At 46.8% G+C, this 23,069-nt stretch overlaps 1 protein-coding gene across 3 annotated transcripts in view; it reads right to left on the bottom strand.

Moving 5' to 3' along the window:
- Positions 1 to 7,095: 7,095 nt before the first annotated feature.
- The window catches only part of LOC144948868 (ras-related protein Rap-2b-like), a 55,840-nt gene continuing 39,866 nt past the window's right edge, over positions 7,096 to 23,069 (bottom strand). For all 3 annotated transcript variants that reach the window (XM_078878562.1, XM_078878564.1, XM_078878563.1), the window contains exon 4: positions 7,096 to 9,109. Coding sequence is in view for 1 of the 3 variants with exons in the window: in XM_078878564.1 (XP_078734690.1) it covers positions 9,098 to 9,109 (12 nt within the window). In the remaining 2 variants the exon portion in view is untranslated. The remainder of the gene's footprint in view (positions 9,110 to 23,069) is intronic.

Genomic DNA, 23,069 nt, shown 5'->3' with positions numbered 1-23,069 from the left:
TCTTTCGCACCGTACGTAATATTGTACAGGGTGATCCGCTTATAGTCAACCCACTGGTTTCCAACGACCTATTCGCTTTCTTCTCAAACAGGTGATGGCCGACTGCGCTTGCGAAATAGATGGCCCCATATCTCACGCACAAGAGCGACAGAGAAAGGCTGAAGGTGGGAGCATGGGATGAAAATTCAAAGATCCGTCACACACACGCACACACAGCGTCGTCCATTGTAGGAAATACCCGGACGTAATGCCCACCCACCGCAAAGGAAGCCGGTTTTGCATACTGCAAATGCAATTTCTCTGAAACGCGTTGAGCATTAAAATCATCCGAGTAGAAATAAAGGAACGCGGACTGCACGAGCCGAGCAGAACACGCTGCGTGTACGAGGTTGCTCACGCTTAACAGCCCCCAATCGTACATTTACGATTGCGGAATTCATCCCTGTTGTGTACGTGTGGGGTATCTCGAAATGGATCAGCGTGCACAAACCGAGCAAAACGAAAAGTTAGCGAAACGAAGCAAACCCTGGTGTCGCATAAGTCGTGACCCTTAACGGTTCCGAGATTAAGCGTTCTTATTACCCGAAACATTCCTGGGGAAGTTTGTCTAAATCAACATCAGCTGTCTCTATTCCTCTCATGTCACTTGGCAATTGCCACGCTGGCACGCTTGTGTGTGTGTGTTTGTGTGCACCACGTCGCCCTTTATAACCTGCCCTGACATGCAGCGCAGGCTATGCAGGGGATCTTTGTCTTTATTTGTTTAGCACCATGCAACTATGATTCCAGAACAACCCGAGTTCCATATTCCTGGTTTACGGTTAACATCAGTGGCGAATATTTGAACCGGTCATGGGCCTCCCCTAGGTCCACTCAGCCTAAAAAAACGAGTACACAGTGCCGCGTGTAAACTTCGGCAATGTTGAGGCAAGGGAGACGGCGCGGGTGGTGATCTGAGGCCACACCGACCCCTTCGTGCCGGCCTTCGTCGGCGTGCTCGCGAACATCACTTTGCCACAGTCATCCTTGTGTAAACCATTACCGGGGATACGTCTTTGTTTTGTGTTGTTGTTTGTTGTTGTTGCTGCTGCTGCATGTGCACGGAAACAAGGAGGGTTTCAGAGCTCGTTCCCGCAGCAGTATAATAACGGCTGTCGGGCGCATTCCATCAACAACAACAACAACAGAATTGGACCGTGCCCGAACAACTTCACGCGCTTGTGACCGCAGCGCCAAGGCAAAGCGTTCGGGAACGAGTGGCACGGACTTCAGCGCGTCCGTCCCAATTCCCTCCGTGCTTTATTAAACGCCGCGTGCACACGCCCAGCTGCGCACCCTGTGCCATTACGCAGAAGCCACTCGGGAAAGAATCGACGAGTGAGCCTGCTGCTTAAAAAAAAGGAATATATAAGAAAAATGCCAATGAGGTTTCGACTGCTCCACCCGCTGATTTTTTTTTTTTACAGTTCTGTGCACAACGCAAAAAATGAACGGCGGCAGAAAATAAAACCCTCCGATGCCATCATCGCCGCCGTCGTGACGCACACATCACCTGGCATGTACCCCCTCGGCGCACGTTTTACCGCGGTGCTGACTAAGAGAGAGGGGGGGGGGGATATCAATTGGTAACGATTTCTGTCGGCTCTGAAAGTAAGACGGCCAACCATTAACGACAGCCCCGCAAACGGCCGAAGACTTTTACATACACACACTGCGCCGTTGCTTAACCTCAACCTAAGTACTTTATACGGTCGATTTCACCTCCCTCTCAGCACTTTCCACCATACGAGTTGCCACCTCGGGAGGTACAAATAAAACCGGAGCGTATCATGCGAAGACGAATATCTCACACGATAAATTAATAGGGGAGAGGCTGCAGGTGGATACGTGGCCTTGAGTTACGCAACTGACAAAATAACTCCAGGGCTTTTAATATGTAGGTGCATTCTTTGGGTCTTTCGGTAAAAGTCACGTAAATAGGTTCTAGACCCAAAGAATATAAATTCCTGCAGTCACGAAAGCTTTAATGTCAATATATGTTGGTGTGTTGAACGTATTTCGCACCGTGCGTACCCAAACGTGATACGTGCGGGATATCCCAGCAAGATTTTAAATATGTATTCGGGGAACTAGCTTCAAAATAGTGGGATCCTGGAAAAGAGATTGCTAATGGCTTCTGGCAACCTGCTCGAAATTGTCTGTAGCCGGATGAGGTGGTGCTGGCTTGGAACTTGAAGGTGAAGATGAGATGCAGAAATAGTGATAATTGCTGCAAGCGTAACGACTTCACACTTAACGCGCAATCACACACGCACGGAAATAATATGGCACATTACACTGAACAGAGCATTGAATAAAGTCGCGTGCAGGTAATGTATTAAACGACGCCGGTATTTAGAAGTTAAGCGTGCGGTTAACGTGGTGCGTAATGCGGCAAGGGCAGTGGCGAAGAATGATTGATTCATTAACTCCTTGCTGATCGTACAGCAAGGTCCGTAAAGCAGCACACCTCTCTCCCAGTCTCACACGAGAATTTTAGGAGGCGATTGCCAACACTACCAATGCAGGCCCCCCATGATTTGCTGTGAGATAATGGTAGCGTGAAATTGACCACCGGATCAATATTCACAATTGCACATTTAAAAAAATGCGGATAAAGGAATTTTGTGAATAAAGGAATACTACATTATTTTTTTACCAGTAGCATCTCCATCATCACTGCCATCAGATTGAGGCACAGAACAATGGCCGCATGTGAATGCTTGCTCTTAGGTGGGCACATATCTCATTCACACGCCCACGGGTAATCCAACACCCATCCCATTAAATGTTGACTTAAAGCTTTCGTGACTGCAGGAATTCATATTATTTGGGTATTTCGGTAAAGCCACGTAGATAGGTGCAAAAATAATTTTAAAAAATAACAACAAAAAACTACGTTTCGATCGCAACACAAGCGGCCGTCATCAGGAAGATGACATCACTTGTGTTGTGATCGAAACGTCGTAGTTTTTTTGTAATTTGTTATTTTCTTTGAACCTATCTACGCGATTTTACCGAAAGACCCAAAGAATACCCAGCCCGTTGTCTTGAACTTCTGTGACACAAACACCATGGAAATTCCACAGCAGGTATCCGTCCGACTTGACCCCTTGCAAAGAGCAACAACAGTTGTCATTTCCACTCTGTAACCATGATGCTGCCATGGTGATCGTGCCAGGCTAGGTGCACTTTGAGGCCACATGAAGTGGTGAAGGCTCTATGGCATGACACAGGGCAGGGCCAGGTGTTGTGGGTTGACAGATGACTGGCAGATGCACGACTTACGCCCCCCCCCCTCTGTGCCCAACTAGTCGCATTTCATCCGCATGGCACTCCTCTCACTGTTCTGAGCACCGCTCCTCCGCCCTCTGTTGTTGTTTGAGGGCAACTGCCCCGAACTGTGCAAAAAAACACATTTCACGAGCTTCCTCCACAGAGGCTGATCTTGACACCGCTTGTACCAGTCCTCGACAAGTCCCATTAACTGCACGTCCTCCGGTACTACATCAGTACATTTCCTCTCCTCTTGGGTCTTTCAAACGTGACTTTACAGAAAGATCCCAAGAATATGAATTCCTGCAGTCACGAAAGCTTTCAGTCCTCTCCAATCCTTGCCACACCTCGTTTGTCCTCCTCGACATGACCAAACACAAGCTGCTTGGGCAAACGGTGGCTGGGCATGCCGGCAACATGACCCAGCAAATGCAACGCCGTTTACTGAATTCACAGGCACACACCCACACACAGTTGCCACATCAATAAGGTAAGCCAGAGAATCGAAGAACTGTAATCTGAGCTGCAAAAATCAATGCACAGACTTGTTCACCCTAGCGTGGGAGGAGGAAAGGAAGACGTAATGGTTCGAGACGACGCAACTCCCCATGCAAAGGTAAAGGATATGGTTTTAGTTATCGTGTTTGTAGATTAATGCAATATGATGCAGACAGATAATGTGCGCGCGCTTGCACGTGCGTCCGTGTTTGTCCGAGTGAAATTATATCCGGCCAGATGGCAAATTGGTCGTAGCATTCACACCCGTGATTGGTCGGCGACACCCCTCATCATCCTTCCGGGGCCAAATGCAATAGCGAAGTGTCTGTGGGGAATCAAAATGCGTCTGCCATACGAATGTGGAATTTTCACCAATGGCACAGGGACACCATCGGAGAGAAACTCTAACCACCCCCCCCCCCTGGTTCATTTGGGCAGCGAGACATTTTTTTTTACTTGAGTTCATGTCGGTCATCTTCGGACTCACAATGGCCAGCTCCGTATAAGCCGTGCTGCTGTGCAACGTTTGAAATACAATTATGCCGATGACCGTAGTGGCCACGAGGAGCTTCACCGTAATTATGCCGGTCATTGTACCAGGCATAGGTCAAGTGTTCATGGAAAAATGACGGCACAAGCTCTCTAACGGCCACTGTCACTTTAAGATGTCCTTTGTTCGTGTTTTTGTTTGTTGCGGTTGCACCCGAGTCAAGAGCCGCAAGGCTCACAGGGCTTTACTTAATAACTGCAACTAAACTGAAACTGTGAAGCAAGGTGGCGCGTCAGATTATTATGAAAATACCCCGCAGTATTAATCAGGGCGGCCGCTGGAGTTGAACCGTTGGATCCCTCTGCAACGAGCGGCGAACTCGCTTACCGCTTGTCCGCATCACCGTCCGCGTTGTGGTGCTGATGGTATTGGTGGTGTGAATACGAACAAACAGAAATGCGTATGCCTATACGCGATAATAATAATAAAAATCACACGAGGTTTTAATATGGTGGATGTAAACTCGCGAAATGAAAACAGAAGAATGAACAAGGTTCATGACAAGCGCCGTTAATTGCAATGTCGCCGTTCAATCACTGCGATCATCGTTATTGAACAGTTCACAATAAGGCTCACAAAGGTCGTCAATTTGTGCAAACAAAAAGAGTTAAAAGCTTTACGGCTGTATGCCAAACAATTGTATCTGTTTTATAACATATTCATGTGGAACATTTCCCGTGGGTGGGATTATGGCTCATTCACAAATTAGGGGCCGTCCATAAATGACGTCACGCGATTTTGAACGATTTCCCCCCCCCCTCGTCACATGGCGTCACAAAAAGTCAGACCTCAAATATGACGTCACAATGCTCTGCCCCCCCCCCCCAAAACCATATTTCCATTTTGAAAATAAAACATGCTTCAAATCGCTTTAAACTATTGTCATTGTAGTGCGTATTTAATGTGGCGCTGCACTCTGATGTTGTAGGAGTCTTGTTATAACAATTCTATATTTATTTAAAGTTGCGTATTTTGATGTGACGTCACATTTCTCAACCCCCCCCCCCTTCGTCACACATCGTCACAAAAATCTGACCCCTCCCCCCCCCCAGGTGCGTGACGTCATTTATGGACGGCCCCTTATGACAAATTCTCAACGTGGCACGCAACACAATCCGTGGCAAGTGACTGCGCACAGGCCACACGGCTGTCCACTGTCACAACGAACGCATTTGGACTCCAACGTCCGTTCGTTGTACGCAATGCCTCGAGGAGAATCAAACAAAAAAAGGTGAAAATATTTAACTCGCGTAAGTTTTTTTGGAAAAAAAAAGTACGTCATCATTGCGTCCGTGAAATTGTCATTTTTCTGCTTTTCTTTGTCGCCTGCCATTATTCACTTCGGCACCCCCCGCACCCCCATCTAAATTTCGAGCGCGGCCCTCTTCGTGGCTAGTCTGTCTCAAGCATCGCGTTTCATTAACGCCACGTGACAGTTTCCTAACTAAAGCCGCGCACAGCAGCTGCTGCTGTCGTTACGTTTGTCCCCCCACCCCCGCACCTCCGATTAGCACGGTTGGGCTACGTATGTACCGGCGCTAAAGAAGGTCAACGCACGTACAAACAACACACTGCCACAATCACGATGCCACCATTTCACTGCCAGCCAAGAGAATGCGCAGTTTCTGTCGACTCCCGGAATGCCGATGCCCTCCGTGGAACGCCCAGACACCCAACTCCTGATTTACACGTGTGGTGTACTTCTCTGCAAACAAACAAACAATCGGGATTTTTCACAGCGCTGCCACGTGGAGACGATGCAACTGCAGTGCTGGGCAGCCAGCATCAGCTAGGCCTCCTGTGCAACAACCCTCGTCAGATTAAATCAGCAGTTCTTGAGCCCCCATCTCGAAGCCACGAATCTATCATTTAATTGGCACTTTACTTCTCATTATTGCTTGGGAGAGGGGAGGGGGGTTTCGTTGTTTAAGCGTTCGCTACTCAGGACATCGATCATCGGATCAATCCTCCAGGTTCAAGCTACTCCTCGTCCCTGGTTACAGGGGGCGTCTTGTGAAGTGGCACGAAATTAAATCAAATAAAAAAAATGACCCCGTCGAATTTGAATACGGAGCACAAAAAGCAACACTGCCAGTTTCGCCGCTGTCATCAACGCTGTTGCTGTTTCTCAGTTAGACCTCTTGTCCTGTTGCGGGGGGGGGGGGAGAGTGCAGCCCTCAACTGTGCAGGTCAGAGGTCCCTTGAAGGGGCATTTCAGAGGTAGCTCTGTGAAACCCGCTTCCGTGAACCGTTCTCTCACACGGAGGAGGGTTTCGAACTGCCCTGCGACAGGTCCGAATTGGGCCCTCCGTGTCATCACGTGACCACCGGGTGCATGGCTTTGATCTGCCGAGAAAACTACGGTGCTCCATCAACCGCTTCAGAACAACAACTTCTCCTCCTCGACACGTGGAGAATTAAAGGCAACCCACACAGTGTGACTGTGGCCATCCGAACCGGAACGATGGAACCACCGTACCGTGAACAACTTCACCCGACGCCCGCTCTCCGGCGGTTCGAGCAGGGCTCGTAGACTTAAACAACTTGGACGCGTGATCTTGCACGCACTTGCCACAACGCTGAGAAGAAGACCGTGAGCATGATGAGGATAAAATTGGACAACAAGAACTAATATCATTTTAGTCCGTCTAAACCTATGACCGTGCTGTCGGTGGCACGGCAATATTCCTGTGAGCTGTAAAACAGAGCGAGGAAAGTGCTGGGAAAGGTGATTTTTTTTTGTTTGCAACCGCTAAATTTATTGCATCGTGTCCGACCGATATATTTACTTTCACAGAGATCGATGATACGGGCCTGAGAAACCTAACGGGAATGTCTACGCGGGAGGGGCAATAAGGATATGTCAAAAGAGAGAGAGAGAGAGCAAAAAAAAGACGATCATGAATTTTTAAAAGGCTGAGGGAATTTGGAGTGGTGAACTTGCAATGGCGGTTTTTAAACTGTGGCTTTTAAACTGTCAATCAGAACCAGTACTTTGATTTCTTTATTGGAAAAAAAAAGAATCAGGCAACGGGTTCACTCGAGGGACCTCATATAATGTTCAGGCGAAATCTCCCGAAACAAAAGTTGAAATATGACAATATAAGAAATGAAGGTGGATAAGCTCTCAATTCTCATATCAGCCGTGCTCATTCGCACGTTGAAGCGAGCGCTGGTCTAATCGTCCACTGCTCGCGTCAGCAAAGTAAAACGATTACTTAAAGAAGCAAAAAGAATGGCACATCATACATCTTCACCCCCCCCCCTCCCGACAACCATTACCCCAGATAATTCATAGTTGACTGTAACAAAACCTTGCGGCACACCAAACAGATCTAAAGAAACTTTAAAAAGATGAGGAAGCTGTGTACGTATGCATGTTGACCTTTTTTCGCACCGTACGTAGCCAGCCGTGTTCATCGGAGGTGCAGGGGAAGGACACCAAACTATGGGTCTCTGCGTGAGTATATGGGACTCTGTCCGAGTAGTCTAAGTATGCATGTTGAACTTCTTCCACACTGTACATAGCCAATCGTGCTCAACGGAGGTGCGGGGGAAGGACAGCAAACTAAACACAAAAAAAGAAATGGGTTTTCAATTCAGAGGCTACACCAGGCAAGCAAGCAGTATGCTGGCTGACCTCAACAGTGTATCTATTGTCCAGTGGAGACACTGACCCTGTCCATGCCACCAACTCATCCGGTGGGAGAAACAATCAAAGCCTTCTTGTTCACGATCCGCTTAAAGATGCAAAACGCGAGTGCGGGTGGGATGGCGCCCGCATCTCACACTGCGCTCGCAGTCAAACGAAAACAAAGGAAATCGGGAGGGGGAGGCTCCCGAAAGAGTTCAACTTGGGGGTTGACTTGGGGGCGGGGGGGGGGATGTGGAAGCTGGACAAAAAAAACCCGAGGGGGTGCCTACGGAACGAGCGACTTTCCCGGCGACGACTCGTGGCAAAAAACGGAACGCTGCGAAACAAAAAATCATCGACGTCGCCAACCGCATGAGTGCATGGCCCAAAACAACAAACGGCCACCTGTATTCTAAGGGGATTAGCAATTAAAAGACGCTCTCCAGAAAGTAAAGACACGCTCGAAACGTGTTGCCGCATGTCAATAGAGTTACACAAATCTGGCACGCACGCACGCACGCGACTACCGGATTATAAGACGAAAACACCCCGACTGTTGCTTTAAAATACAGAGGGGGGGGGGAGAGAAGCGGGTGATAAGCAGAATTCGACGCGTAAAATATTACCGACAACAGCCAGGCTAAATAAAATACCGTTAAATTCTTGCCGTTTGTCATTCATGAAAAATTATGTTTTATTGTTTCCCCCCCCCCTCCCCCTCTCATATGCATTCAAATCGTCTTGCAAGTTTCATCTTTTGCGTGGGGAGCAACGTGTGTGTGTGTGGGGGGGGGGGGAGGTTGTGTGTGTGTGTGTGTGTTTAGGGGGCGGTGTGGGGAAAAACCCCCCCGAACAAATGGTGACAAGGTTTTCTCATCATCAACGGAAGCTTCCACTTCCTCGGCATTTGAGCAGCCCGGCAAGCGAGCGCAGGAAGCGAGGTCGTGACGACGAGCTGGAGGTGGAGTGAGGCCGGAAATAAAATGTTCGCCGTCGACACACACGGCCACACTTGTGAAGGGTTCCCCTCCTCCTCCTCCTCCTCTTCCCCACATGCCGCTCCTCTGCCGATGGGTTTGGCTCGTCCAAACTGGTCCCGTTTACTTCCCTGCCTGCATCGCACGCACACACACGTACACACGCACACGTACACACGCATGTACAGGTCGAAATTAACACAGGCACAGGGACGCGGGCATGTGCAAGTACACGCAAGGTAGACATGGACACGCGCAGATTGGCACGCAAATACAAACACGCGTATGTACGTTGAACTTTTTTTTCGATTTAAAGCTTTCGTGACTGCAGGGATTCATTTTCTTGGTTCTTTCGGTAAAGTCACGTAGAAGGGAAATAATAAAATAATAAAAATAAAACATAAAGTATTTTATTATGTTTTATTTTTATTATTTTGCGTTGAACTTCTTTTGCACAGTACGTAGCCAAACGTGCTAATCGGAGGTGCTGGGCGGGAGAAGGACAACAGCGCTTAACACACAAAGCAGCTCTGCTAATGAAATCAGTTTTCAATTTAGAACAAACAGCCCTGCTACGATCCGTGTGTGACTGCCCAAGTCAGTTGGCGACGGTGCGTTGGCGGTGGTGCAGACGCGCATTTAACCGAGGTGCACATGCAACAACAGCTGCCCATTCACCAAGTAAGTGACGCTGATGTCACCACAGCCTTGCGCCAGGCGAGCTGCACTCTAAGGTCACGTGAAGGGTCAAAGGTTCGCCCACAGGTCACGGGACAGACTCGGCTGTTATGGGTTGACTGGCGGATGGCACATAGAGGTCGCCAGATCTGACCACACACCCATGGTCAGATGCACGCACACGTGCATAGACACAGAGTGACATACCTATACAAGTGTATATATATACACACACAAAAGCAAATATCCCGCCCCCTGTAGCATTTTAAGACTGTCAGGATAAAGTGCTGTAAATGAGTCACTTGTTAAGGCCAGCACCGGGCACAAAGGAGTGGTGTGGCCTAAACCATGCCCGGCTGCCTGTATCTCCCCCGATGCTGATATGTAAACACTGCCACATACTCCATTGAAACTGTGTTGACATAAGGGAGTCCTAGGACCACAGAGTTTGGCTGTGAGAATCGAACTTGGGTCACTGGGTTCGTAACGCAGTGCACTAACCACTACACTACCACTCGCCACATGTTTAAAACGCATACAATGACAGATGCAAAGACAAAGATGCCCCATATAGCCTTTAACAGACTTCGGGCAAGTGCTGCTCGTGGCACACGAGGGGTTGGGTGGCTAATACCACTGCCGGCTGCCTTCGACTCCCCAGTGGCGATGTTTACACACCACACCAGGTACCTAGGTCAGGCCCAGGAACCATTCCTATAATCGTTACTGGTGTTGTAGCGCAGCGCGCTATAGCCGCTACACTAGCGCACACACACACACGCAGTCCCATGCGTGTGTGCAACAACAACCGCCGTTCACCACTAAGTGATGGCGATGTCACCACGTCGCTTGTGCCATAGACATGTGGCTATACAACCTAGACGCACGTGCATACAGCAGCACACACAAAAAAGCCAGCACACATATACCACGTAAGAAAATAATGACAATTATACATCAAAATGTACCCCTTCAGGCACTCTGGGCTGCCTTAAAATCAGAATGTACATCAGGGCAAGATCGTGGGGATCTCCAAGAAGATGCCTGGAGGCTTTGGCCAGAGAGCGAACGGGTGCGAGAGAAAGTGGGTGGGTGAGTAACAAGAGACTCAGTGTAACCTAATTCTAGATTTGAAGCTTTCGTGACTGCAAGGAATCATATTCTTAGGTTTTTTTTCGGTAAAGTCACGTAGGTAAAACATCAAAATTAATGAAAATAAAATAAAATAAAAACAAAAATCACGACGTTTCGGAGGCAACACAAGTCTCCGTCATCAGGTGGGACCGTCACAGCCGAATTAGCTGCAGTGTAACCTACTTACTAACCTACTTTGTGTCGAAGGCCTCTTACGAGCTCAACTGTAATATCCCTTAACCCGAACCGCACAGTTCAAGTGAAACAAAACAAATCCATCTTCTTGGTTCTTTCGGTAAAGTCACGAAAGCTTTAAATCGAAAAACAAATCCAGTCGGCGTCCCGTGCGCGCTCCCGGCTCCGCTTCGCTCCGCGCTGCCCGTCTCCCAAGGGGTGAGAGGCAGGGCCGGATGAAGATTTTGAAGCCCTCTGGGCTCCAGCTACTGTGAGGCCCCCCAGTAATATTTTAAAAAATGAAAACAAAGTTAAAGAAATAATTTTCTTATTTTTACAAGGCTAACAACAAATAAAATTCAGCATTCACAAACGAAATAACTTTTCACTTCATCTCTGGAGGCGCCTGGGCTACAGTCCTTTGACCCGGCCGTGGCGTGAGGCTTTCGAGGAGTGGCCCAGCAGCAATGTGAGAGAAACGTCGGTGGGCCATTGAATGCGAATTAAAATGGATTCGGGCTCAAAGCACAGGGCACAGTCGCGTGCTGGCAGCGGTGTGCGGAAAGCAAAAGGGGTGAAAACAGCTAAAGGTGCAGCCCTGCAATCGCTTGCTCACGGCACTGTTGGCAGAAGGCGCCTCCACTGCAGGGGACTCTACAGAGAGTCGTTATAACGGTGTGTGTGGTACCTTGGCCTACTCTTTCTACACTGGGTAGATGTGTGGGAGGCGGTGGAGGCACTCGCGTTTTACCTCACCACACGTGACCCACTGATGGACTAACTGTGTTGTACCCATTTATACTTCTGGGTGGGCAGAGCTGGAAGAAGGGTGGGATTTATAATACTTGCCCCACTGTTTCAACTGTAAAATTGGTGTAATAAACTAAATTATTATTTTACCAGGTAAAGCTCACCGAGCTATGTAACTCTTTTTCATAACCGATCCGGCTACAATTGATAGCTCAAAGATGTGGCTTATCACATGGGCATTTATATAAGCCATATACTCTTAAACGCATGTTGGTTCTAAATGTAGAGGAAAGAAAACGGAGGACCCAGAGAAAAATCCAAACGACCACGGGGAGAAAGACACGCAAACTCCAAATATACAGCAGGCGTCAGGGTCGGGATCGAACCCACGACCTCCTACATACCAGGCGAGGTAATCATCTCTCGTAGCAGTGCAGAAGAAGAATATTTGACTAACATCTTAAACAAACATTGTGTGGTTGGCATGGGCCCTGGTACAAGGAATTTAATATATTCGCCACGAAAATAACAGGAGAGAATCTTGAGAGAATACATTTCATTCCAAAATCTCTGCGCACCTCCCGATCAATCGCAATACACCTTATTAAAATCTCTTAACACTCCCCTCTGTAATATTTGGAGCCATTGCTTTCACAAAATTAGTCTCTTGAGAAGAAAGTAAAATAGGGTCTTACGAGTGGTAAATAATTACAGTCTGTTCTCCTATGCCGCGTGCTTTCATAACGCGAATTGGATAACGCGATTAATGTATTAGGGAACACATTTTTTCATAACGCGGATGTGAATTGTATATAACGCGACTGAGCGAACAGAACTACGTCGCACGAGTAGGAATAAGCGGTCGTGCGGCGTCATCGCACGAGACGGGATGCTGCTGGATGCTTCTAGATGCTACCCACGCGCCCCAGTCTTTGTTCAGCCTGCGTGCACATCTCCTCGTGATATCGCGGACTGTGCTGTGCCCTACATTATGTTTTACTCATCATTTTTAGATCTTTACAGAACGCGGTGTTCTTCAGGAAGGCAACAAACTACCGCGCTATCGGAGATCAGACTTTGATGGGATAACCTTGCAAGTTGCGCACTGGTCTGGGACTGTTCGTTGACACGAGGCGGTGGTTCTCAGTGCAATAACTCCAAGTGGAAATATCTCCATGTCGTATAGCATGACGGCGACAGCACAATTGCAATAATAAATTGGAGAGAAAAAAAACAGCCAACGCTGTTCAAAATATAAATCGTCGAGTCACAATGACCTTTTCCCATGCACGAGTAGTGTACTTTAAAGGGCAGGGCGTGTGTGTGTGTGTGAAACTGCTTTCGATTGAGCATACGTTTAATTTTTTGCTCTCCTGCTCTGGGGCATCTCAACCACGAAGTTCACGATGGCACCGTTGCCCACTTGGGAGCTGGGGGATCGCAAATGATTTCATGCACAAACAGGTCATTTTACGCCTTCTCCACGGAGGATAATTTAATTTACTGCGACATCTACACACAGCTGTGTTTTTTGTGGGCTCAACGAAGTGGAACGAGGGAAAGAGTTCGAGAAAAGGTCGATGTTATGCCCCCGTCTCAGCTTCTGCAACGTGGCGGTCATCTCCTCTAGGTCCACTCAGCCCGAAATGAGCTCACGGAACTGTTAACAAAACTGGATAGGCATGCTGCTGACTCCTCACCCAGGCAAGTGCACCTACACCAGATGTTCCTGCTTATCCTCTTCGTACCTGTTTACCAATCTGGCGAAGCAGACGTCGACCAATATTCACTTTCACGACGTTTTGGGACGTAGGACAACATTTATTCGCGGCTCCTGCGCTGTACGCACATTCCGCAGACTTGGCTCGCGAAGCCGAGCATTGCGCTGCATCTCAGCGAGAGAAACCCCAGCGCAAACCTGCCTTTGTGGGACTTAATGTCACCCGGCAAGTAATGAGCACGACGCCGCGGACACAAAGGGGCTTACAGATAATGTTCTCGGAATGCGTTCGCTCGAAAAAGACGCGGAAGAGGTGTTGGCGATGGTCGCGACGGCGGCAGTCGAAGTGATGAAGGGGTTTGGAATGAACTCCGCTCGTCGTCATTGACCCTCCGAGATCGGTAAACGGCGTGCCGCTTGGTGGAAAGTGAAAGATGGAAAGATGGCTGGTCTCCAGCAAAGGACTGTGGAATTTCAGCCACTCTCTGAGGAATACCGACAGAGGTTAGCGGCCCCAAATGTTCGTTTGAACATCGAGGCACACTTTGACTTTGATGTTGATGACCCTAATAAGTTAAGTGGGCTTGTGTTGGTGATGATGATTATGATGATGTTGATGTTAGTGTTGGTAAAAATGATGCTGTTGTTGACCGTGGCAATAATACAAATAACATTTATGTAGTGGCTTTTCATCAAGGATCTCAAAGCGCTGTTCAGGACACAGCAGCAGCAGCAGACCCTCGGCATAAAAATAATATTATGAATACATTTGAAAAATCCTGATTCCGAAATTGATGCTTGTGTTGTCGACGGTGGTAATGATGATGACGGTACCGTAGCAAGCATTAAGCAATATCCATCCGCCGCACCTCCGATTAGCACGCGGTTGGCTACGTACGGTGTGAAAGAAGTTCAACATACGTACACATCACAACGGAGAGTGACCTGGGGTTTGAAGTTGGGCCAGACACAGCCAGCCGAGTTGATAAATCATCACCAGATGGCCTCTGGTCTTCAAGGTACGCTGGAATTTTCGCGAGCCAATTCTGGAATGTGGTGGGCCATACCTGGACTCTGTTCAAATAACCAAGTGGCACCATATTCTTTATTTATATTTTTCAACTTTGTTTTCAAAGCCAACCAAACTGATTGGCGAAGGGGTTTTATGGCACTTCTCTTTCAAGAGTGACTTTAAACTGGAACACGAAAAACTCCTCGGTGCGCAGGAAGCCTGCGACTTTACAACCCACGTTGTTTGTACATGTGGTCACACCATGCTGCTATGCGCGAGCATATATACCGCATGTGCCGATGTATAGCTATGTAACGTATATAAATAATACATATACTTACGTATATAATTTAATAAGGAAAAATAATGAACGTCCCTTTATCAATCCACTGCTGGATGAAGGCCTCCCCTGATTGTGTCGGCTCAAGGGGTTGTTTGACCATACTTCACCATGCTGGTCAGTGTGTGGGGCCGGGTAAACGGTCAGTCAACCCATGGCACCTGGGTCTGTCCCGTGACCTCCTCCCGCCAGCGAGCCTTGGACACTTCACGTGGCCTCACAGTCCACCTGGCCTGGCACAGGCGCCGTGGTGACGTCACCGCCACTTCGGAGCGAATGGCACATGTACCAGTTCAGATGTCACCAGCGACGTTAATCATGGCCGGGAATCGAACTGAAGGTGGCCAGGCTCAGAGCACAATGCGATATCCACTGCGACACCGTTCCGCCCAATACAATACCAATATAAGCCTCGCGTAGATTAAAGTAACGTTTCAGTAGTGTTTCTGATACCTTCATGTATGCAACACAAAGTTTCTGTGCGGTTTCATGGAATTCTATCGACGCATATGTATGGAAGCGTATCTGTACGTTGGAATTCAAATGCAACTTCATATATTCCATTCAGTAAGTGAACTAATTCACCGCAACCCAAACCAAATCTGAATTACAAATTCAAAGTGTATTAATAAATGAACGACAACAAATTGAACGACAACAAATTACCGCCGATTTACTTCAGAGAAAAGTACGACTTCATAAACTAACGCAATCAGTCACTTGAACAGAAGAAAGAATGAAATGCATGAATGACCCGAGACGGGGAAGGAACTCCGTTTAAATGTGAGGTCAAGCCACAGAAGGCGTGTTCGGGAATCGAGTGAGCTCTGCTGAGAAGTAGCAAACACGTCCCACGTATGGTTTCCTGCCCGAAAACAAATACACGTAGCATAGCCAACACTCACCAATTAACCATCCACACCCAGTGCAGTATCTGCCGTGGGTTATGACCGTGTTTCTCTAGAAGTTCACATTTCCCAACTATGTCACGTCCTGCAATGCATTCTTAACCTCGCCTACCCTCACACAGTCAACCTTGTTCCCTGTATATATATATGTTGAACTTCTTTCGCACCGTACGTAGCCAACCGTGCTAATCGGAGGTGCGGGGGGAAGGACAACAAACTAAACACGAAAAACAGCTCTAAAGAAAGAAGCGTGCAAAGCAGTTCGAGTTTAATTTTTGCCCAGGAACCTATTCCGGGCATCGTGTAACCGTCATGGTATACTGGATGTTGTACTGTACCTCGGTCCCCAGTCGGCTGTGCATGTGACGCACTTTCATTATGTATGTTTGGTGAACTTCTTTCGCACCGTACGAAGCGAATCCTGCTAATCGGAGGTGTGGGGGAAGGGCAAAAAACTAAACAAATTTTTTTCCGTTTTCAGTCAAAACGTACAATCCTTGCTTTCGTTTTAGAACATTCAGGAGACAATCAAGATAAAGGGATTGTCACGGCCAAAGCCATCGATGCCACCACCACACCTCCCCATCGCTTCCTTCCCTCCTGCCCAATTCCCCAGCTGTTGGGCCCAGTCGACATCCAGCCACCACCAAGGTCTGCTTCGAAATTATCAGCGCCACCATCTGGCTTGCAGGTCTTCCTCAAACTCCCAGACTATGACCATTTTGGAACAACAAGAGGAAGAGCGCTGGTATGCGGGGGGACAAAAAAATAAAATAAATAACGGGACGGTCACCAACGCGACATGACCGGGCAGATCGTTTATAAAAGCCGGGGAGTCTGAAGCGGTAATTGCTGCGTTTATTTGTTTCCTCCCTAAATATGGGAGGCGAGATTATTTCAGACCGCGCGAGATCGTTCGTGTAACTCAGAGGGGATCCGGGAGCCGAGCGTTTTGGTTTTATCACACACACACTTTACGCAGCGTGTGCTACCCAGATCAAGCAAAACGGTAACAGGGTGCAAGTCAAGAAAATAGCTTGCTTAAGCCACTACCGGTGGCATAAGCAAGCTAATTTCCTCCACGACGGTGGCTAGGAGATGTTAACTACCTCGCCTGGTATGCAGGAGGTCGTGGGTTCGATCCCAACCCTGACGCCTGTGGTCGCGTGGAATGTTTCTCCGGGTCCTCCGGTTTTTCCCTCCACTTTTAGAAACACGCGTTTCGAGCATTTTGCTGCTGTAAATTTCCACGTGATAAGCCACTTCGTTGAGTTGCCATTTGTGGCCAGGTCGCTTCTGAAAAAAGATCTATACAGCTCAGTGGGCCTTCAGTGGTAAAATAAAATAAAATATCGATTTAAAGCTTTCGTGACTGCAGGGATTCATCTTCTTGGTTTTTTCGGTAAAGTCACATAGAAGGGAAGGAATAAAATAATAAAAAAATAAAAATAAAACATAATAAAATAATTATTATGTTTTATTTTTATTATTTTATTACTTCCCTTCTACGTGACTTTACCGAAAAAAACCAAGAAGATAAAATAAAATAGTTTAAAGGGAGCCTTAGAAAGCCACTCTGGAGGGTATTTTGGCCTACCCTCCCACACTGGGCAGACTTCTTGGAAGAGATGGGAGTACCCACACTTTACCCCACCACGTGGAGGCTGCTGATCGCTTCACTGTGGTGCACTTATTTATACTGCCGGGTGGACAGAGGGGGTGGGATTCAAGAAAAATGTTTAATTGTTTTAACTGCCGTGCCAGGAGAAATAACTCTTGATCTCTGGATTGCTAGTGTGCTAACCATTTACACCATGGCAACGTACCAGTGCTACAGTACAGTATTAAAATTATATCCCAGTCATTGAATTGAATCACCAGTTACTGTGCATTCCCAGTCATTATCAAATGCAATTATTCATAGTTGGGCATGTAATCAATGTGTCAGCTCGGTTGATTAACATATCTTCATGCTCGAGATACATGCACCAAATCTTGTGCGTACTTACCAACGATTTTCGAGTCAGTTTTGCCGAAATAACAAGATATTTCCACCACGGAAACAAAAATGTGACGGTGCAACGGTTGACGGAGTTGCACTAGATGTGCACAGATGGCTCCGATACAAACGCGATGGCGGAGGCAACAGAGAGAACAAATGAGGGCGCACAGCACAACGAGGCGTTGCAACACAGTCGGCTAAAGGAGACTCCCCACATGAGCGCTGTGTCACAAACGGAAAGAAACAGGAAGGGAAAGTCAACTGCGGCCATTGCAAAGCGGGGCGGAAGAAGGGTGGCACAGTGCTAACGCTCGCGGCCACCACGCGGCAAGAAACATGGGTTCGATATCCAACCCGGGCACCACCTCTCTCCATGGAGTTTGTATGTTCTCCACCATGTTCTGCGAGGGTTAGGGTCCGTCCATAAATGACGTCACGCGATTTTGGACGATTTTTGACCCCCCCCCCGCCTCGTCACACGACGTCACAAAAAGTCAGACCCCCCCCCCTCCAATATGACGTCACAAAGCTCTGGCCCCACCCCTCCCCCAAAGCCATATTTACATTTTGAAAATAAAACATGATGCTTCAAATCGCTTTAAACTATTGTCATTGTAGTGCGTATTTAATGTGGCGCTGCACTCTGATGTTGTAGGAGTTGTTATAACAATTAGTGTTGTTATAACAATTCTATATTTATTTAAAGTTGCGCATTTTGATGTGACGTCACATTTCTCAACCCACCCCCCCTCTCGTCACACATCGTCACAAATGTCTGACCCCCCCTAGGTGCGTGACGTCATTTATGGACCACCCCTTAAGTCCGGGTTTCTCCAGTTTCCTCCCATAGTTAAAAGTAAAAAATCACACGAAATCACTGAAAATGGCCAAACATCCCAATGCTGAAACACGCCCTGTAAATTACTCAATTCGCATTACACGGAGTTATTTTAAAACGTAGGCTGACTAACGCAACCGAGAATAGGTATCCATTATAATTTATATGAATACATTAACCCCCCCCCCACCCCGCGCTCTGGTATTCGCATCTGATTGGCTTCCAAGTGATGACGTCACATTTCTCCACAATTCTGGCTGACGCCTGATGCAGTTGGTTGTAATTACCAGCGAAACGTCACAGTACTGGAATTGTAGATGTTGTGAGTTCAACCACAGCGGTGTACTGAACTAGTAACTAATTTGGTATATTTTGTTTAAGTGATAAACCTTAGTAATTGGCTGTGTCGGGTGGTGGCGGGTTGAACGACACATTTGAATTTACGCGAACTAACCAAAAAAAACCTCCATTATGGACATGGAGTTATGTCAACCCCCCAACTGTGAAAATATGTCTGGGCCCTGCTGACAAAGTCTTGAAATTCAGTGAGGCTTTCCTGCATTCACAAGCTTGAATAATGATACAAAATAAAAATGACAAAAAATAAATGAGTTGCTGAATGGAATCACACACCATGACAACGTGAAATTAAGCATGAAGGCAAGAGGAGTTATAACTGTACGAGTCCTCTAAGGATATGATCAAATAAAAACAATCATCGATAACCTCACACTGCCAGTACAGCATCATATCGCGCCAAGGGACAGGGCCCTGGAAGGTTACATCCCGAAGCCACTTCAGTCACAATGCAACATGCCAAGCACTACTTGATGGTGCACTTGTTTTTAATACAGTGAAGCCTTAATATTCGCGAGGATACGTTCGTGGCGAATGGTGCAGATGTGAATACTTGAAGCGTATAAAGGAAAATAGGGATTTGTGGGGTGTAAACATACATTACGTTTAAACATATAAACTGTACGAATGTTTGTACGAATGGAAACATATATTGCATAGTATTAATCTGTGGATGAACGTACGTTTAATTATGACGGGCATGAAAGTATTCGAAAGCGAAAATATCAATAAATGTCGACCATACGAGCACGTGATGAAAACAACATTTGTCACGTGGGCAACTGTCGCGCTCGTCACTTGTCCACGTCGCGCCCGTGACGTCACGAATTCTTGTCGAATCGTCGCCAGCCACAAGCCACGAATATACAAATAAACACAACCTCGCGAATTTGAAATAGCACTGCAATGAGAAGTAAATGTTATTCCTCGCAGTTGAGATTCGCTGACGTGAATTGAAAATGAATAATAATAATAAAAACCGGATGGCTTCGAGGTCAGTGCTGAGCTGGCACCAATGAGATTATGGATATATTGAAACACGCGTTTAGATTGTTTAGATTACTTTGCTGCTATACATTTCCACGAGATAAGCCACTTTGTTGCGCTATCATTTGTGGCCAGGTCGCTTCTGAAAAACAAGTGAATGCTTCAATGAGTTTAATCAAGTAACATAAAAAATGTTTAGCTTAATTTGCTTATACTCTTAGGTTTTTTCGGTAAAGTCACGTATAGGTAAAATAAATAATAAAAATAATAGAAATAATAGATACAGTAAATTGAGCTGTGACGGTCCCACCTGATGACGGAGACTTGTGTTGCCTCCGAAACGTCGTGATTTATAATTGTATTTCTATTATTATTGCTATTAATTTTATTATTTATTTTTACCTACGTGACTTTACCGAAAAAAGCTAAGAGTATGAATCCATGCAGTCACGAAAGCTTCAAATCTAGAATTTAATTTGTTTATTGCGATTTGTTTACCGTTTGCACTCCTAAAGTGGCTTTTGCATTGCTTGTTGTCGTCACGTTCTGACCCGTCCCTACTGGACATCTGTGAATAAAGAGCTTCATAGCTCATCGGATTCCTCCCGTATAAATAAATATTCTGATTCTAATGAATCCAATCAGCCCACCTGTGATTAAACCGAGTTCTCAAGTGTCGTGAGTTGAAACTCTCAGCCCAGTAACCAATTACTGCACACACACAAAAAAACCTCATCACGTTAAATATGGCACTTCACATAATTAGCCTAAATTGCAGCTCTGGAAAAATTATAATATAATCGGTTTTACTGCCATGCGAGTATTGATATGCAGAATGGCTGGGAAAGCGCTGCCTACCCTTGACTATATGGACCCAAAGGTCACTGCAAGGAACCACAACGGTGGCTCTGTTATAACCGCTTCCGTGGGTCGTTCTCTCACACAAGGGGTTGCACTGCTGTGTGAGAGATACGAATTATCATTTCTTATTCAGATATGATGCCGATGATAGCACCATCGAGGCAAATAAATGTACAGTCTGTTCTCCTGTAAGACATGTTTTCAAAACGCGAATTGGATATAACGCAATCAATGTAATAGGGAACACACTTTTTGACAACGCGGATGTGAATTGGATAACACATTCCTGCGGAGGGAGCTGGTAGGAACGTTGGGTTGCTCGGTCAATGGCCAGGGTCAACGGCGGCGTGGTGTATTCCGCAAATATGCCCGACTGTGAGGGCGGGCACAAGCCGGCGTGAGTAGGTTAAACGTTGAGTTTTATAAGGGCACCACGGGGTGACCAGCCCCTCCCCTCCCCACCCCCACCCTCCCCACCCAGCCCCTAACCACCCAGCCCCTCCCCACCCAGCCCCTCCCCACCCTCCCCCTCCCTCCCCACCCAGCCCCTCTCTGCACGACGGACGGACACAATAATCCCCTGTGGGCTGGTGTAACCAGGAGGTTCCTACCAGTATAACGCGATTGAGTGAACGGGATGCTTGCTGCTGGATGCTTCTAGATGCTACCCACGCGCCTCAATCTTTGTTCAGCCTGCATGCGCATCTCACGTGTTGTCGCGGACTGCGATTTACCCTATATTGTAATTTATTATATGGCGATTTTCCCATAATGCGGTGTCCTTCAGGAACGAAACTACCGCGTTATAGGTGAACAGACTGCACTGGCTATACTACTCACTACAATGAGAAGCTGGCTTAATCGTTGCGTGGCTTAAACCCGGATTCAAACTCACAATCTCAGCAGTGCCGATTGAAGCGTCCTGGCAGGACCATTACGAGCTTGCGAGAAGATATTCACAGTTACGTGGAGCGGAGAGTTCTGCTTCAATTTGCACGTACTGTGTGGCAAAAAAAATATCTCAGATTATAAGGAGCCGATTAGACAATCCGTGTTGTGCCACACGTACATTTTTGTTTAAATGACAATAGGAAGTGTGTGTCTTGTATGAATCTGGCATGGTTGCAGAGTGAAGATTTCGCATCCAAACGGGCATTAAGCATTGCTTATTTAATTACAGCTCCTATTTTTTTCCCCTCAGCAGCCCAGCCAGTCTGTGGCCAGGATTTGATGTTATCTGGATACAGTGCAACCCCAAGCAACACTTACCACCTTGAAATGTTACATAAAGTTTTAAGGACTCCATTCTAAAGACTCGATAATGGCTCAGATCCTTCGAGAAGTAACCCACGAGAAACACGTGCGTTCAAAATAAAAATTTACGGAAACTGATATTGTGACAATTGTCATTTGGGCAAAACGTACAGGGTGCTTCATAAAAAGTTAACACATATGGGCCTATCGTTTTTAATGGAAAAAAGAACAGATAATACACTGTAACATAACTAATGTATGTTTATAGCTTCATTGTCAACACATACATGGCATCTTCTCCAGGTGCTCTCCAGAGCCCGAAGGCTCATTTCTTGTGGTGTTGTTGCAAATTCAGAAGTGTTCACATTAAGCACATTTTTTTAAGCACCCTGTATATCTTGGCAACCCCCTACTGTTAACCAAGATCACATTGAAACTCACCGAGATCCCACGCACTTGTGAACCCTGTATAATACAGGCATACATCCGACAGCGCCCAGGATGCGCTGTATGAAACAGCGCTATAGGAAGTCACTTTAACACAGCTCCAATGGAGATGCGTTTTCGACCGCGAAAATTATTTTGGCCTCTGAACGGATATGAGGGCATCATTTGGGGTATTGCTAATACAGTTAATAATGATACTGTACACATACATTTATTCACAAATTTTATAAATAAAAGTGTTGACTCTTAATGATGACATTTTAAAAAATATACAAAAAGTGATGTAGTTTCCAGTGGATTCGTTCGGAGCTTGTGTAAGAGAAACCACCGTCTGCCGTAAAGACGCGTTCTGCTGGAAGCCACACTAGCCAATGAGATTACTCGATCCACGGACAGCTTGCCAATGAGTCGCTGCCGTGATTAACCCTCGATGAAACGCTAATTAATCTACTGTGGCTGCTGGATCGACTGAGCTGAATCTATACAATAGACACCTCAATCCAGGTTCCACAAGACCATATATGGGCAGAGACATGCCCCTTACGGGCAATGCCAATGCCTACTTATTTACATATAAGGGAGGGCTTCATCTGTATAGGAATTTTCCTCCAGGACAAAGAGCGTTATAAGGAA

The sequence above is a fragment of the Lampetra fluviatilis genome, chromosome 51 (genome assembly GCF_964198595.1).
Source record: "Lampetra fluviatilis chromosome 51, kcLamFluv1.1, whole genome shotgun sequence".
Classification (NCBI taxonomy): Eukaryota; Metazoa; Chordata; class Hyperoartia; order Petromyzontiformes; family Petromyzontidae; genus Lampetra; species Lampetra fluviatilis.
Note: the sequence above shows the minus strand (reverse complement) of the source record. Positions and strands in the feature narration are given on the sequence as shown.